This window comes from Artemia sp. Qi Xiang Cuo, chromosome 2, assembly GCF_049724085.1.
Source record: "Artemia sp. Qi Xiang Cuo chromosome 2, ASM4972408v1, whole genome shotgun sequence".
Lineage (NCBI taxonomy): Eukaryota > Metazoa > Arthropoda > Branchiopoda > Anostraca > Artemiidae > Artemia > Artemia sp. Qi Xiang Cuo.
The window spans coordinates 50,563,157-50,580,888 of NC_142795.1; the positions used below are offsets into that span (position 1 = coordinate 50,563,157).

Genomic DNA, 17,732 nt, shown 5'->3' on the forward strand with positions numbered 1-17,732 from the left:
ACACTTGGAAGATCATTTGACTTTATTTCTGCACATTTTCGGCTTAATAGAGCTCTTTACATTTCTTTGAAAACTTATTCTGTGGATTTTTTTTTAATTAATACAAATATGACACCGTCATCAACCCGGAGGGGGGGGGGCTGGCACCCCCCCCCCCTTATGGGTGCCCATGTTAATAGTACTATTATCATAGTAGTACGAGAAGTATTAATAGCGGTAGTAGCATATACATGTTGCCTTTTGGTCAGTTGAACATCCGCCTCATGATACCCTGGACATTTCATCTTGACACGGGAAGCCGTTCCAAATATATTGCTTATACGCCCTTTTGATCTCTTTTCATCTTTATACTCACAGCCTTACAAGTAGTTGCAATAGAAGTAGTAGTTAGAAACTTTCAACTATGCTGAACAGTGGCTATCTCAAAATTTTGATTTGATGTGTTTGGGGAAATGAAGGGCGTAGGGAGGGGGGCTGGTTGCCCTCCAGTCACTTTTGACTCTTAGAAAGGGCACTAGAACTTTCAATTCCAGTCGAAGTTTCTACGAGAAATCCTCCTGTACCAAGTGCCTTGGTCAGAAAAAAATAATAGTACGTTGTGCCCACACACTCTTTAAACCTTATAAAAATTATGGATTTACACGTACACGAAACCGTCTTACTGATAAAAAAATATACCAAACAATGGTGTTATGGTACATCTTTGTCACTTGAGTTCTTAAACTATATCATTAGGAGAGTAGGTACAAGCTAAGTTTCGACTACAAGCAAGAACTCCCAAGTTTTATCAAACCGACTGTCCAAGTTCTCAATTTATTTGTTCAACAAGCAAGGAATTCTCCCTAATGCTCTTGTGATTAAACTGGTTATTATCGTTATAAATCTAATTATTGCAGCAAACAGCTGGATTCTTGAGAAATTCGTTTAAAATTATGTTGAATTGCAAAAAATGGACCTTCTGATTTTGTCATCTAAAAAGTATGAAAAATAAATACAAACTGCAGTCGATTGTTTGATACAATTCAACTTAATTGTAAATAATACAATGAGTAGTCCCAAAATTATCATGTACCACTTGCTAAGTTACCAATTACTCAAGTTTACTTTAAGTTGGGCTAACTGAAAATTTAAGCAATAATCTGAGTAATACATTCAAACTACAAGTATTATGGTTAATAATCCATCAGATTAACATTTTCTGTAATGTTTCGGTTATTGAGAGATACTATACCCCATGTTCAGTTAAACAGACTTATTATTAGGAAGCAATCAATAATCTTCTAAATAGTGAATGTTATGGTTCGAGATCCGGTAACATTGTCGATATTTACTCTACTAATTAGTTAGCTGAGATTAATATGGCATCCAAGTTTATTCAAACAAATAACTGTGAAATATCAACACTTATCTCATTTTGAAATCTTGAATGATATGATAAGTAAACTATCAAAATTAACATTTACTACCGTTACTACTAGTCAATTCTGCTGGAAAACATCTACTATGTCTTCCTCAAATTTTTGGAACATTCGCATTTCAGGGTAAGCCTAAAAACTGTCATTACTGTGGTTTCTATAATCCTAATGTTAGATATATGATATCTTATAACTCTTCAGACCTTTTTTTCCAACTGGGGTAAAAACATCCCGTGCCTTGGCTATTCTACTTATTGCATGTCTTCGCTGCATCCCCTTTCCTAGGCAGTGCTGTCGTCTAGGTGGGTGTGAGTAGTTTGGCAAAGTCCAGCCAATATTCTAAGCAAAATCTTAAAAACCATGAATACTAAGGCAGAAGATCCTTCAAAAATAAAGCATTTACTAAATCAATTCTCTAGTTAAGGTAGATATTATTCCCAGATAACGCATTTAACTGTGCAACAAAATAGAATTGCCTCACCTAAAACTTTGACTTGTGAATATTATTATCAAAAATCCCAAAAAATTATTCAGCACTTTGTTCTCATCTCCGATTGATACCCTTTCGTTTTCCATCATTATAGCTAGCTTCAGCATAGGTTATTATTCGTCTATATAGTGCTACTCTCTAAAGGGTTAATTCATATTAACTTGTCTTACTTTCGCAATGGCTATGGTAAGACTTAATTTGTGTTGTTGATTCACTGATGGCACATGTTTCTAAGCCCCCATCGCTTATCAATGCGAAGGAGGAAAAATGAATTACTAGCTGGATAAATTTACGTCACATCATGAAAACATGCGTTTTCCCGTGAAAGGAGCATACGCAACTCAATGATGATCAACAAAATTGACTGACAAACTTTAAATGAACTTTCAGTCATAAGTTAATGTATAACAAGGTTGTTTATGAAATCTATCTGTAGAAGAGTAATTAAGTTAATCCACAGACTAATCATATAACATGATCGGAACAATAGTACTTACTTCCTTTCGCTTGAATTCGAAACATCTCAGTCAAAATTAGTTACATAACAGTTCTTAGGAACACTAAATTCATCAATTGAATTATAAAATGGATTATGTTGTGGTAATTAAAGTAAAAGCGGTTATACTTTTCCGCGAGCAGTCTATGCCACAAACCATAAAGTGCTCGAATATTCGCCATATCTTTGTACAGGTACATTTTGACTGGAGATTTATTTTGACACCACTAGTAAAACTTTGAGTAGCACGGCATGTCCCATTCTCCAATTTGGCATAACTCCATTTGTTGCGAAACTAAACTGGATATTTTGAAATAAGCAATTTACTTAGTTTTACCCCCTATTTGCCGATTGATGAATCCACAGACAATGGAGGATTTCAAAATCAGTCAAGGCTTAATCAGAGAACAACAGACTTTGCTCAAAATTCGAGAACTTTTTTCAACACAGAGAGTAGGACACGAGCCTGTTTTTAATCTTTGCCTTAGCCGTGAAAAGTTATCGTTTTTAGAATTTATTGATTTTGATTATTGATGCAATCAGCTCTATAGCTCCGGTTAGATGCAGTTTTGTGATTGTCTAACATGTAATCTCTAACAGAAGTATAGACTTTCTAAAGAGGCTAGATTCGCTTTCATAAGCTCATGGAGAATGCACAACTGTGTGAACTAGCTATTAGCTACGGAACAACAAGTATATCACACAGAAAAGCCACAGGAAATGTTTATAGCTTTTAACCCCCATTTTTACTGAAGTGTGATTTTTAATTAGCTGGCCCAGTCACACCAATGGTAGTAAAAGCTCCCAGGTCACATGATCCGTCTTATGCCATACTTTTAGCATTCTTTTATATTTATTAGTGTACTAAATGGCTATTTTGCTTTAGTCTTGGTTTCTAGCAATGTAAAAATTATGCGAAAAGTGACGCACATATTAGTGAATATATTAAATAGTTTTTATTTTGTATTATATTCAAAGCTTTGGAAAACAAAACCCCTTTTATAGATGGTAGCTGAAGTAATGTTTAAGTGTTTCCCCTTTTATCTTCATGGCTCTATGCTACATGACAAGTCAGGAATACTATCCAATAGGCACTAAGTTAGACGATGTACATCATCTCAGCCCATAGGCATGGTTTTTCTTTTACTAACTTTTTTTTAACAGACACTGAAGTGTTAATATTAAGTTAGGTAGTAAATAAATCTTGCTTAGATCTTGATAGAGGAGACAAAAGCAGAAACTTTTAAATTTTAATGTTACTGCCGACCAGCTGTTTGAAAAAAAAAGTTTTTTTGTAAGCTTTCAAGATACAGTAAGAACACTAGACAATTAATAAAAGCAACACATTCTAAATATTTCTCCATGTCCGAAGAAGAGACGCGAAGAAAAGAAAAGGATTTTATGGCATCTTGGGAGACAAAAATGATGCTTTAAATTAAAGTGAACCTGTCAATATAAATTGCTCAAATTACGGGGTGAAATCGTAAATTTGACAAAGAATTTTCCACCCACATTTTTTCACATTTTTACCTACCGTAGATGATCGCTCCTAATTTCAAAAAGTCTGAATAATACCCAAAACACCGTATAGGCACGCCCATGGACAAATATTGACTCTCATCAGTCAACAATTAAAATTACGTCCGAAAGTTGGGCAAAACCTTTTTTTTTGGCTGTGGTTATGGGTACTCTTGTTTCATTCACAATTGTAACTAAAGACTGACTGAAATATATCTCCCGAAAATATTACTCATTAAAGTGATGCTACAGTAGCTCAACAAGGACCAAATCCACTATAACTGCTCCTGACTAAAACTAATTGGTAACAGGGATAATATATTTCATTACCAGCAACAAACACGGAGCCAATAAAAAACTCTGTAAATCGCCACTTAGTTTTAGAAGACGGGTACATTAACATTAGCTTTCATATCCCAAGAGTCAGCATATAAATCTAGACATTGAAAATTGTCTCCGCCTGAAGTTGCGAGCAAATTTTGTAGCAGGAAAGCAATTAGTAATTTGGCTCTTTTTGCCAGTGAGTTCGCTTTACAATTTTTTGAGCCTAAATATGAGAATTCAACATAAAACCTCAAATTTACCTCCTATTATTTGCACTTCTTAACAACAGTGGCTGATCACGAATTTAAATAATTTGATTTTTCTGAAACAACACTAGACAACTGAATGTTAAAATTAGTTTTCATATGTATTGATTTAGACAGGTCAATGAAGGACACAAAACATACTGCAAATATAATTATGGGGATAAAGATAAACCAAAATTCCATAACCAGTCAATTACAAGGCTACATAAACAACACTAAAAGAGAAAATTCAGCATGCATATTTTAAAGACCTCGGTATCCACACTGTACTTGTCGAAATATTTATGGAACAGTTACTTTCAGCTGAAATATTCATAATAAATCAATAAATAGCAACAGTTTCACTAGAATTTTCCCCACAGAAAGTAATATGATCAGCTAAATAGCAATTTATAACAATAGTTACAATGCCTCCGATATTTAGTAGAAGTTCCAGTACAAAGAAAACTTCGGTCTTAGGTCATGAACATCCAATCCTGAAATGAGATAATACAGGAATATTTAGTTTAGAAAGGATTATCTTTAAAAAAAAAAAAAATAATAATAGATCCCGCCTGCCCTTTCATTTTTACTGAAAAATGCTCGGGTACTGCAAAATAATACAAATTCAACAATAATTGGAAAAACATGAATAATCAAGAATCTGATTAACTATTCGAAATAGCGGAAATTTTGACATCTTTTTTTTCAAAGACTAGAACTTTACATTTCTATAACCAAAATTGCTATCACTGCTATCACTATCACTAACAAAAGTTGCTATCACTGGCTACGCTCAAAGCAAAAAGATATATTAATCTATCTTTCTTAACAACTACCGTATTACAGGAAAAAAATTAACACTAGTTATTTTGACTAATCGCCATTTTCATCACATACTGCCTGATTTTTCAGACGTCGTCCAGAAAACTCCAGGGACCAATATATGAATCCACGAGGAACTACAAGGGGAATGAATTTCACTCTCCTCAAGGAGTTACCAAGAAACATGTGAAGGTCAAAAGTCTGACCAACCATAAAATACTTTTGCGACAAAATTACACCATTTTAAACCATTAAATTTTTTCCGGGACAATTTTAGCTGTGGCTCATATCTAAGTAATCAGTTTTAGTATTACCTGCGAACGAATAAAAATAACATTCTCACAGGGATGTAATGAACGACATGCATGGAGGAGCTGCATCCGAGCTAAAGGTGAGAAACTTTTGGGACTTGACAAAGATTTTTTTTACCCATCCCCCTCCCCTAAGAAAAAAATGCCAACTAATACAATAGCCCCAATAAAATTTTGACAGCTTCCACACTACGATTCAGAAATTACCCATATTCCCTTGCACTGAATATGTTAAAAAAAAAAAAAAAAAAAAAAAAAAAAAAAATTATAGAGTCAGTCGAGGTGGCTCTAAATCACTCAATTAAAGTTGTTTATTTTGAATTGTCATGGATAATAAGTACAGTATTAACAATTACATAAAAGTTGTTTAACTTAAGATAAAATATAACTAAACCAGCCTTTTAACTATACCACCACAACTAGTCCATTGACTGTGTCCACCAGCGTTAAGCAAATGCGTAGGAATCCAGCATCCTTTCCTGATTTTAAAAAGTAAGCATCAACAACTATTATGTTATACAGCTAAAATGTTTGTCTTTGTACCTATTACTATTGGGAATGCTTCAATATCATTATGAAGCAATTACATGCCTTTTTACTCGAGAAAAGAGTTTGGAGAGTATAATGGTAACCACTTAGAACAATTTGAAAAAGTCGCATGTCGCAACTTAGCCCCTGTTGTTCGAAAGTGGGAAAATGTCAATTTAATTTACACTTCAAAAAACCAAACAAATAATTTATCAATGAAGATGAAAAATACCGAACACCTGACATCAAACAAATACCCTCATTTCTTGACGTTAAGAACCACAATAAAAAAAGAATAAAAGGAAGAAGACTCAGCGTCTCATAAGAAATTCCTAACTTGTCTTCTTTCAACCTTGTTCACCGAAAAAAAAGAGGAAAACCAAAAATTTAAATGATCCCTAACTGTTACCCGGAACCACAGTAAAAATTTCTTGGGATATCCAAGGCCTAAGTGCAATGAAAGCAAAATATAAGTAAAATGACGAAACAAGATACCAACAAAAGAGACAACTTAAAGTTCCTAGGTAGATACAACATTAATTTCCTTAGAACGCTTGGTTTTCAGTTGAATACTTAATTGTTACTACGCTCAAATATTGTTTTGTCTTATGTTTTAATTAAATAGAATATTTCCTCGGATGGGGTACAATGTTATTTCGTTTCATTTTGTCGATATTCATAGTCACTACTCACTACTTGGCCAAGATACGGTTATTCTATAAATATCTTGTTGGTTTTTGGCTGTTCCTCCTAGATATTGAGGGATCACGGATGTATTCCAGGGCTCTATTATCACTAACTTTCATTAATTACTTGCTATTATCTTCAGCCTAAAATGGGAGAAACAGGATATTTAGCCCCCTAAAATAGTTATAATGCTTAAAAAGAGGCTTAAATCTGTTCTGCACTTATATTAATACAAATTGCATATAATTTTGTGTTACCAGATGTCTAGGAAAGAAATAATAATAAATAATAAATTATATTTAATGATAACTAACATCTAGGTATGCCCTCATTCAAGTATCAATTTTTTGTATCAACAGAACAAACTAGATATTCTCTTTTCTGATTTCTCTTCTGCTAGCAAAATTGCCTGATTTTTTCATGATACGTCTGATTTTCATTTTGTATTATATGTTTCTTTCGTCCGTTATCGTGATTACTCAACAAAAAAGTTTAGCCTTATGAATCTATACGCTTCAACAGGTTAAATAAAAAAAACAAGTTTTTTTAATTGAAAGTAAGGAGCGACGCTAAAACTTAAAAAGGACAGAAATTATTCTGTATATGAATGGGGCTGTCCCCTCCTAAACGCCTCGCTCTTTATGCTAAAGTTTTTTATTGTTTAAAAAAATAGAGTTGTGGGAATGTTAAACTTTAGCGTAAAGAGCGAGGCGTTCAGGAGGGGACAGCTCCTTTCATATACAGAATAATTTCTATTCGTTTTAAGTTTTAACGTCCCTCCTTACTTTTAGTTAAAAAAACTTCCTTTTCTTATTTAATTTTTGAACGTTTTTGAATTAATGCAGGTTTTGATTTTGGCTCACCGTACATGAATAATCAACACCAAATTTGCGTATTAATTTTACTTTTATTTGGTTAAATGGCTTTCTCGAACGTTGTTTAATTTTATTTACTAACTTTTTATTAGTAATAAATCTACGTAACTTACGAATTAACTTACGCAACGAACTTCTATATTCATATATTTTTAATACGTATATTAGGGGGTTCACCCCCTAGTCAATACCTCGCTCTTTACGCTAAAGTTCGAATTTTGTTTCAATTATTTAAAAATGAACCCTTAATCACAAAGACCGCTAACTAGAATAATAGCTTTCATGAAAGTACTAAAACATCTTTGGCTTAAATAGCGAGGTATTGACTAGGGGGCGAACCCAAATATACGTAATATTTTCTGTTCGTTTTAAGTTTTGATGTTGCTCCTTACTTTCAGTTGAAAAACTTGTTTTTTTTAAAATTTAATCTGATCTTTTTTTAATTAATGCTGGGAAATCCCCCCCCCCCTTCATAACAATGTTCCTTGCCACATGAAAACTTCCTTCTTGTAAAGATCCTCCCACATAACCCCCGACCCATCCCCCCACTACCAGAAAAAATCCCCCCTGAAAACGTCTGTATACTTCCCAATAGCCAATACTATATGTTAACATTGGGTAAAGTTCATAACTTTCAGCCCTCCCCCCGGGGACTTTGGAGGATTAAGTAGCCCTAAAAGACATATTTATCATATTATCGACCATGCTGAACAAAATGGCTATATCAAAATTTTGATCGGGTGACTTTGGGAAAAAAATGAGCGTGGGAGGGGGCCTAGGTGCCCTCCATTTTTTTTGTCACTTAAAAAGTGCCCTATAACTTTTAATTTCAGTTCCAATGAGCCCTCCCACGATATTCTAGGACAACTGGGTCGATACGATCACCCCTGGAAAAAAAAAACAAAAAAAAACAACAACAAAAAACAAATAAACACGCATAGTGATCTTTCTTCTGGCAAAAATACAAAATTCCACATTTTTGCAGATAGGAGCTTGAAACCTCTACAGTAGGGTTCTCTGATACGCTGAATCTGGTGGTGTGATTTTCATTAAGATTTTAAAGCTTTTAGGGGTTGTTTCCCCCTTTTTTCGAAAATCAGGCAAAGTTTCTCAGGCACGCAACTTTTGAATGGGTAAGACTAAACTTAATGACACTTATATATTTGAAATTAGCATTAAAATCTGATTCTTTTGATGCATCTATTGGTATAAAAATCCCGTTTTTTAGAGTTTTGTTTACTATTGAGCCGGGTCACTCCTTGCTTACAGTTCGTTACCACGAACTGTTTGATAAGAGCAGACATCTGTAGGCTTAGACGAGCACATGATATTTCACTGAAAAAATACCCGAGTTTCGAAACAGTATTTTCTACAGCTATGGTAACTGTCAAAAATGGATTCCAGAACACTGAGACTATTTCCGGACTATTAAGAAAGACAGACGAGTCAAGTATTTTCCAGGAGTAATTTTTCTACGCAATCATCAAGTCATTTTCTCCAAGAGTTTAGAAGAAAACAGTCGACTGGCTTAAGCAAGTTAGAGACCCGTTCTGTTACAAAGCTATTAAAAGAAATATGCTACATCACCTATTAGTTTATATATAAATAAGTTAAGCATTCCTTTTTCGTCTTGGTAATTGGAATACATAATTTTAAATAAATGATGGCACTTTCTTTCAATTTTCTGCAATATCATTTTTGGTTCGTAATTTTTTTCTTGCAGCTGACTATGTACCATTTTGTTAGGATAGTCTTTTCTATTGTTTTTGTAGAAGTGCCCTAGAAGCCTGAAGACTCGCATTATTCATGAGTGTTGAAACCTCCTTTTTTAAAGAAGTCTTTTAGTCTTTGAAATCAAAAATGAGGTCTTTTAATCTTGAGACACAGACATTTAAAATTCCTGAACATAAAATTTACAGAAGAAAGTCGCCTGAATTAAGTGATTTCTTATTCCTGGTCTACTCATTAAGTGTCACGACTTACTAGAATTTCATAAAAGATGCAAAATTTTCTATCTGAAACCAGGGAGTCCTCTAGCTGCAAAAGCAGCAGACTGAGAGCGACTACTATACGGGTTTGGAATGGGAGTAGCAGTTGCTTGAAACGGGAATGGATGACCTGCTGTACCAAACGGAAATGATTGACTAGCATGCTGGGGAAATCCAGATTGATTCTGACTTGCTTGCTGATACAAAGGTTGCTGCTGGTGATAGCCACTGGCTTGAGAAACCGATGAATAGCTGAAAAAAAGTACAAAATTACGAAAAAAAAACAAAAAAAAAACAAAAAAAAAAAACAGGACATTGTAACAAATTTTCAAATATGCTACCCATATACAACATACAGCTTAGAACAGACACTGTACATGGATATGAAAGTGTACTATAGACCTGGATCATGGTGATGAATAAGCCTTCTATTTCAATTTTGAGCAGCACCTCCTCTTATTCATTGTATGGAAATTCGTCATATTCTCCTGTGTGCAGAAAAAGCTGCAATGTCTGACAGACGTATGGTTCGTATGGAACTCGTTCGAAAATGGTCTGATGACCCGACACTTGAGCAAAACATAGTTTTGGTTGAGCTTGTAGAATCAATAAGGCCACCCTCGTAGTGGCGTCGTTAATTCTGTTCACTTTAATACTAAAAGAAAGTTCGCCTGGAATTAGCAAGCCATCGGAGGCGTCTCATTTCAGAATTTTCATTTAACCTTACTTTGGACAGAAATTTCCTCTGGAAGATGCTTCGTAAACCTGACTGATCCCCCCCATCAGTTTCCACTTCTGATATACCTCATGCTGAATGGTATAATTATTATACAGCCGAGTTCTCTTTACCGGATCTCTCGATTGAGTCAAAATGTGAGTCTGATCTTGAACAGTTGTTAAATAGGCGTCGGTGGCCAATTTGCGATATTGTGGTTATAACATCTGTAGTTGAATCAGCAATTAAGAGGCTGAAGCCAGTTGTGTTCCAGTATTGATGGGGTTGGCGGTATACATATCAAACATGGCGGCTTCTCGCTCGTGAAGCATTTAACATTACTTACACAGATGATCCTTACCCTAGGTCTTGTTCCCTCGTCATTCTGTTTCGAAAAAGGGTAAAACTACCGCTCAATACACTTCGGCCTACTTCCGTTCAAAGACTCTGCAAAATGTTAAAGTTAGTCTTTATTTATTTTATTTATTTATTTCCCTCAAAATTGAGGAGTACATAAAATAAATAAATGAAATTAAAAAAGAAAAATGAAATACAAGATACGTTAATGAAATACATTATAGATGAGCTTGAGGCTAAGTGTTGTGCTCTACCACATCAGTTTGGCTTTCAGCGTGGATTCGGTTATCATGAGGCACTTTCTGCTGCTGCTAACTTGCTCATTGAATCCGATGATTCAGTTTTTCCCTTGTTTCTTGGGGGACTTCGATGTCTGTTGATCCTTTGACTCCTTATTCATGCGGCAATGCTGCTAAAAGGGGTGTAAATTCTTGCTGCTAAAAGGGGTGTAAATTGCTCCACCATTAAGGCTTTTCGCGATATGTATTCTTGCCTTCAAATCCGTCTTAAGATCCATTTTTTCAAAACTCTAAGGAGTCGATTCCCCGAGCTAGAAGAATCCTTGTCCGAAGAGGAGCCCGCCAAGGCGCAATTTCTTCTCCCGTTCTATTTAAAAAGTATGTTGTTGATCCCCAAGAAAAATTTCCATCTTCCTGCTTTTCCAATAGTATCAACGCTTCCCTTGTGTCATATGCGGATGATATCCTTAACCCTTCTCACTTACTTACTTGTACTTGTTGCGGGACTAGACACTGACGCCTCAGACGGCATCTAGAAGACTACGTGTGATTTGTCGTGATCTTATGCCAGCTCTTCAGAAAACCGGAGCCAGCAGCTCTCCCACTTTCTGCCAAACTTTCGAAATCCGCCAATGGGGTCGAGGTCGTTTTTGGCAGTTATCCACCAATTCTTAAGTTGGCCGCCAGGTCACCTGCGCCAATTTGGCAATGGGGCAGCTAGAAGCACTTGCTTTATGATGCGGTCATTGGGTCTTCTAAGGACATGACCAAGGCAACGCAGTCTTCTCTGTTTGACAATCATGGCGGTGGGTTCGATGTTACAGCAGTGGTGGCGCACATCAACATTTGAGATTTTGTCGGAGTATCGAATCCTCAGGATTTTTAGTAGACAGCGGTGGTCAAAAACTTCCAAATCATGGAGATGAAGCGCGTTCAGTGGCCAAGTTTCGACTGCATAGAAGAGAACAGATCTAATAGCCGCTTTATAAACAGAAATTTTTGTCTTCATGCTGATCTCCTGCTGGATCCACAAATGGCGGCAGAGTTGTGAGAAGATGGCTTGGGCTTTGTTGATTCTGTTCTGTACGTCAAGGTCACAGCCTCCACGAGGGTCTATTATTGAGCCAAAATAGGTGAAACTGTCGACTTTTTCCAATTCTTTTCCGTAAAGCACAATTTGATAATCCGACTGTATATTTAGGTCAATGACTTTAGTTTTGGCCGTGTTGATTTTCACACCCAGTAGCTGAGAGACCTGTGTTATTTCATTTAACATTGCTTGGGCAGTTGCTAGATCAGCAGCGTCGATGTCATCCGCGTAGTGCAGGTCAGACACGTTATTGCCAAATCCCATAACAACACTATCAAAAGTCGAGAGTGCTCTTTCTAGAATCCAGTTTATAAAGTAGTTAAACAAAACAGGGGACAATATGCACCCCTGTTTTACATCACTTTCAACATTGAAGGGCTCGGTTTCTTCGCCCAGCACTCAGACTGTCGATTTGCAATGCTCGTAATAGACCTTCAACAGCTTTATGAATTCTACCGGCATACCATCTTCCAACATGATTCGTCATAGGTTTTCGCGGGTTACAGAGTCGAAAGCAGCCACAAAATCAAGGAACACGTTAATTACGGGGAGACTGTAGCGTTCGCACTATTGGAGAATAAGGCGAAAAGTGAAGACCTAGCCAGAGCACCCCCTCCCTTTTTGGAATCGCACTGATTTTCACGTGTCCGCTCATCCCTTGCTTTCTCGAACCTTTTAAGCAAAATCATCGCAAATACTTTGGTAACCATATCCATGAGTGATATCAATCGGTAGTTGCGGCTGTCGCATTTGTCCCCCTTTTTAAATACTGGGATTTTTGCTGATCTCTAGTTGCTCCGTTACAACGTGTGGCGAGGCCTTGTAGACCTCAGGAGGGAGACCATCTTCTCCAGGGGACGTATTGTTTTTTAGCCGTTTGATCGCGTTTAGTATCTCTGAAGCTGAAGGTGGTGCCATGTCGATTTCATATGGTGGTCTTTCAGCTGTTTGTGGCAGCATAGGCGTTGCATCTTGCCCATCTGTATTGGATTAAGCAGGTCTTTAAAGTGATTCTTCCAGTGATCAAGTTTACCTTGTACGTCAGGGATCACACTTCCTTGAGCATCTTTTAATGGGCCAGCAATAGGTGACATATATTCCAGTTATTTCTTTGAGGGTTCAATACACCTTTCTCGTGTCATTATTTCTGGCTGCTTTTTCCATGTCTGAAGCAACCTCATCCCAAAATTGTTGGCGGTCTTGACGTAAGCTTGTTTCAACCTGTTTACGTAGCGACTTTGTTTTTACTGCGATTGATGCCTGTCGCCTAGCCTCGATTAGCTTTACAGTTTTCTCTGAGACATAGTTTTCCCTCGCCTTTGCAGGGACATAGCCGATAACTTCGGCGACCACCTTTTCAGTGGTGTTCCGGAATTTGTTCCATCGGGTTGTAGGGTCTTCATCACAGTTGGTCAGGCCTGCGAATTGGTTCTGTAACTTCAGGCAAAAGTCTTCTTTCACCTTTTGGATTTTCAGTTTCTCCACATTTAACTTCCTTTTTGGGGGTTGTCTCTTCCTCGCGCTCAACTTCAGGAGTATTTTCGCACCTACAAGCATATGATCGCTTCCAGATTTTGACCCCGTGCACGCCCCTCTGTAAGATCAAGAATTGATGACTGAGGAGCGCCAACGTTGACGGATCAATATAGGGTCAATTTGGGCAGTTGTGGAGCTATCGTTTGAGCGCCAAGTTATCCTAAAGAGAGGGTCACACATTAAGTACCCTTCATATAACCCTTCACACATTATGTTCTCACCTGAGTATGTCATATTCTCGATTTAATTTGTACCGCTAAGTAGCTCTAAACGCTTTCGTGGGGGCATCTGTAGTTTTGCACAAGTCAGTCCTGCGTGCCATATTTTTTTCGTTTTAATCCAGGCATAGACAGACGTTTAGGGATTTTTCTTAGATCTATCATGTCAGATGGAAGAAAAAGCCCTGAACCAGGTAAGATTTAAAATTTTATAACTCAGTAAGTATGAATCCGAGGCAAATGTCTTTTTTAGCATCAATAATTAAATGTTTGACAGTAACAGAAATTTTTTTTCGAATGGCTCTGGCTCTTTTTGGTTATGGAGCGCTGGTATGAAGTTCAATGTTCCCGGTTGAGGACAGTATACATAAGCTGATGTTTTTTGCTAGAAAGAAACAAAGCAACAAGAAACAATCTGTGGGACATCTAGCAGGCTCAAGAATATATCTTCATGTCGTTAAAGACTCAGAATGTAAATGTCCAACTAGTTTTGAAGGACATCTGCAGTCTTCTTTATCGTCTCCTCAGCTTAGGACAGTGTGTAACGGAAGATAAAATGCTAACTTTGGTTAGTGTGACACAGCTGGTGCTTATTGCTCTTTTTCGTCCTTGTTTGATAGTTCCTTTTGTTAGGGCCCTCTAGAAGTCGGCACAAAAATTAAGATCAAATCCGGAATATCTTTGAGGAAATTGATAGTGAGCAGTCTGAAATGGAGGGCTTATCTAATAGCAAGCAGGAGGAAGCGTACGTACCTACTCACAGTGACGGAACTCCCGAAGAAGCCACTCTAGATCCTGATATCTTAGATATTGAGACACGATACCCCGCTAAAGAGACGGGAAATAATGGAAGAGGATCTCTATCTGATGGCAAGCAGGAGGAAGCATACGTACCTACTCACGGTGACGGAACTCCCAAAGAAGACACTCTAGATCCTGATATCTTAGATATTGAGACACGGTACCCCGCTACAGAGACGGGAAAAAAACGGAAAAGGAACGTCCGTTACCATAAGAGGCCCTTTCCCACTTACAATGCCAAGTGGAACCCTCCTACAAAGCCTCAGCCTCTGATGACAACAAAGATGGTGATCCGATTGCTTATTTCGATAAGTATTTTCCTGAAGAATTTTACGAAAGGTGTGCCAATTAAACAAACTTGTACTTCGTACAGGAAAAGGAGTGAGCATTGGGACCATTCCAGAAGAGATAAAGAGAATAGTTGGCACGCATATTGCAATAGGTGTCTTCAAGTTTCCGAGATACAGGATGTTTTGGCCCCCAGCCACTAGGATACCCTTGATTGCCGACGTCATGAATGTAAATAGGTTCCAGTGTCTTCGGACCTTAATTCATATTATAGACAACTTAAATGATGTGAATCCGAATGACCGCTTATGAAAAGTTCGGCCAGCAAGTAATAATGTCTTGACACGAGTGCGTCAACTAACACAAACGGAATACCTATCATTGGACGAGCAGATGGTACCGTATACAGGCAATCTTACAATAAAAAATACATACGCTAAACCTTCCTCATGGAACATCAAGGTCGGTATGTACTTCGGGAGGTACCGTGCTAAATTATGAAGCATGCCAAGGGAATACATAAATCTTGGAAGACTTCAGAAAATATTATCCGGAAGCTGGCATAGTCCTCCAGCTGATGAATGCGATCAATCCGTCGCCATACACAAAAGTGTATTGTGACAATTTCTTTACTTTCATCGATCTTCTTCTAGAGTTAGAAGAAGGAGTACTTTGCTTGGTTAGTATCAGGACGGGTAGGCTCCGAAGGGTGCCACTCGAAACCGAAAAAGACCTGAAGAGAAAAGGAAGGGGCAGTTTTCTGAAATAGTTTGGGGTCAAGATGAATTTCTCTTGGTCCGCTGGTTGGATAACAGTAGCTGCAGCTAGCTTCAACATAAGTGGGTGGAGGTGAAGTCAGCAAAAAGAACAGATGGTCAAAGGCTGCAAAGAAAAAGATATAAATCACAAAACCGCAGATTGTTAATGAGTAGATCAGAAGTATGGGTGGAGTCGACAAAATAGACCAGCTTTTGTCTGGCTATAAAACATTTATTTGATCAAAAACGTAGACTCTCATAATTATTTTCTACATGGTGGATCTTGCTGTTTGTAACTCATGGCCAGAATACATGAATGAATGTGAACGACCGAAAATTAGCAACAGAATTTGTCTTGACCTACTTTCCTTCCGTCTTGACATTGCACAGGCTTTCACCCATGCTGCTATTCCAGGCAAGAGGCGAGGCAGGCCAAGGACTTTATGTGATCTTAGCGAGTCATCTAAGAAAAGGAACAGGATTTAGTGCACCCTGACGAAGCATTCCGTTTGACCCAACGGCTCATTGGCCAGAAAAAACTGATAAGCAGAACCGTTGCATAACTCACCATACGTTATGAGACTCGCACAATGTGTTCGAAATGCAAAATCCCTCTTTTTAATGCCAATAGGGAAAAATTGTAGCTAAGTGATTAGTTGTATGTTTATTCAGCATTTGCCCTTTGCGAGCTTTTCACCTAAAATACAGCCGATTTTGATATCAGCCGAACCACTGAACGACATTCTGAAATTTTCCAAAACTGTAAGATGGATACCTAAAACTTGGTCTTAAATTTAACCTGGGAAGTAACACTGGGAAGCTGATTTCACTGGCATGAAATCAGCCCCGTCCCATCTGTAACTCTTGGTCCGTGTATGGTTCAGCGAGCTGAATGTTTTGCCTATCTTGGCCTTCTAATCGGTTCAACTCTCTCACACCCAACAACTTCTGATAAGCCACATTTCTCGTAGAATTGCCATAGTTACTGCAAAATTAAGTATCAGCCAACACATTCTTGCATCTCTTTTTAATTCAGTGCTCTTCCCCAAATTCAGTATGTTGTCCCGTTTAAGGAAATTTTTACCAAGTCTGATAAAAGAAAATTCGTTCATGTTTCTTCAGGTTCGCTAAATACCTGCTTCAATTCCCTCCATGGTCAAGAAATTATAGGATAGTTCCCAGGGTTGAAGTGGCTCTTCCTGAGGAAGCTATAGTTGTGATAAATAAAAGACACAATGCAAAGATAGCTAACCATCCTTGGTTCCCGCTACTAATGCCTCATGTGTAGTTTAGAGTTGTACGTTTGTATATAAAGTGTTTACGATTTTGTTATTATTTGTTGTTTGTGTTAGCCCAGTGTATAATTATTTGATAGTAACCTTTTTTCCTTTTATTTATATTTTATTGTTTTTCGTTTTCTCCGTTGTTTGCAGTGTTTACTGTATAACAGGTTTTTCATTACATAACAATAATAATAGCAAAAGCCAAAATGTGAAAAGTGAAAACATACAAACTATAAGATAGGAAGACCTGCGTAAGAGTGAAAGACATTATATGGATTAATACTAAAGGAAAATGGATCTAAATAAAGATTATAGAAGCATGCACAGATTGAGAGGAAAAGACTCACATGAGAGATTCAAAGAAGTTAATGGAGAATGATTAGGCAATTTTTTATGTTATCACAACAAAACTCGAACTTTTAAATCTGCATACAGGCAAGTTAATTGAGGAAAATGAAAAATACATTTAATTCTTTGAAGAAAACACAAGCCTCGATCATGTGAATTTCTAAGAAACGACACAGAAATACTTATTACTTAAAGTCAAAGAGTGGTCCATTTTTCCAATGTGATTAAAGGTTTCAAATTACTTTGTCTAACAGATATACACATTTTACTAGCTTCAAAGTCGGCACCCCGTACGGCCTTGGAAGCAAGCTTCTGCCAAGGCTCACAGTAAGAAAACCAACTGTTGATCTAAGAACCATACAATTTTCTTTTCAACACTGATCAATACTCCTTGTGT

The 17,732-nt window shown here is 37.1% G+C and overlaps 1 protein-coding gene across 1 annotated transcript in view; it reads right to left on the bottom strand.

The window, feature by feature from the left end:
- Nucleotides 1–1,379: 1,379 nt before the first annotated feature.
- Nucleotides 1,380–17,732, bottom strand: part of LOC148955342 (uncharacterized) — a 74,679-nt gene continuing 58,326 nt past the window's right edge. Inside the window, exons 7-8 of the mRNA XM_089101634.1 lie at nt 9,698–9,954; nt 1,380–4,985 (exon numbers count right to left, since the gene is read on the bottom strand). Coding sequence (XP_088957760.1) covers nt 9,726–9,954 — 229 coding nt within the window. The 3' untranslated portion in view covers nt 1,380–4,985; nt 9,698–9,725. The remainder of the gene's footprint in view (nt 4,986–9,697; nt 9,955–17,732) is intronic.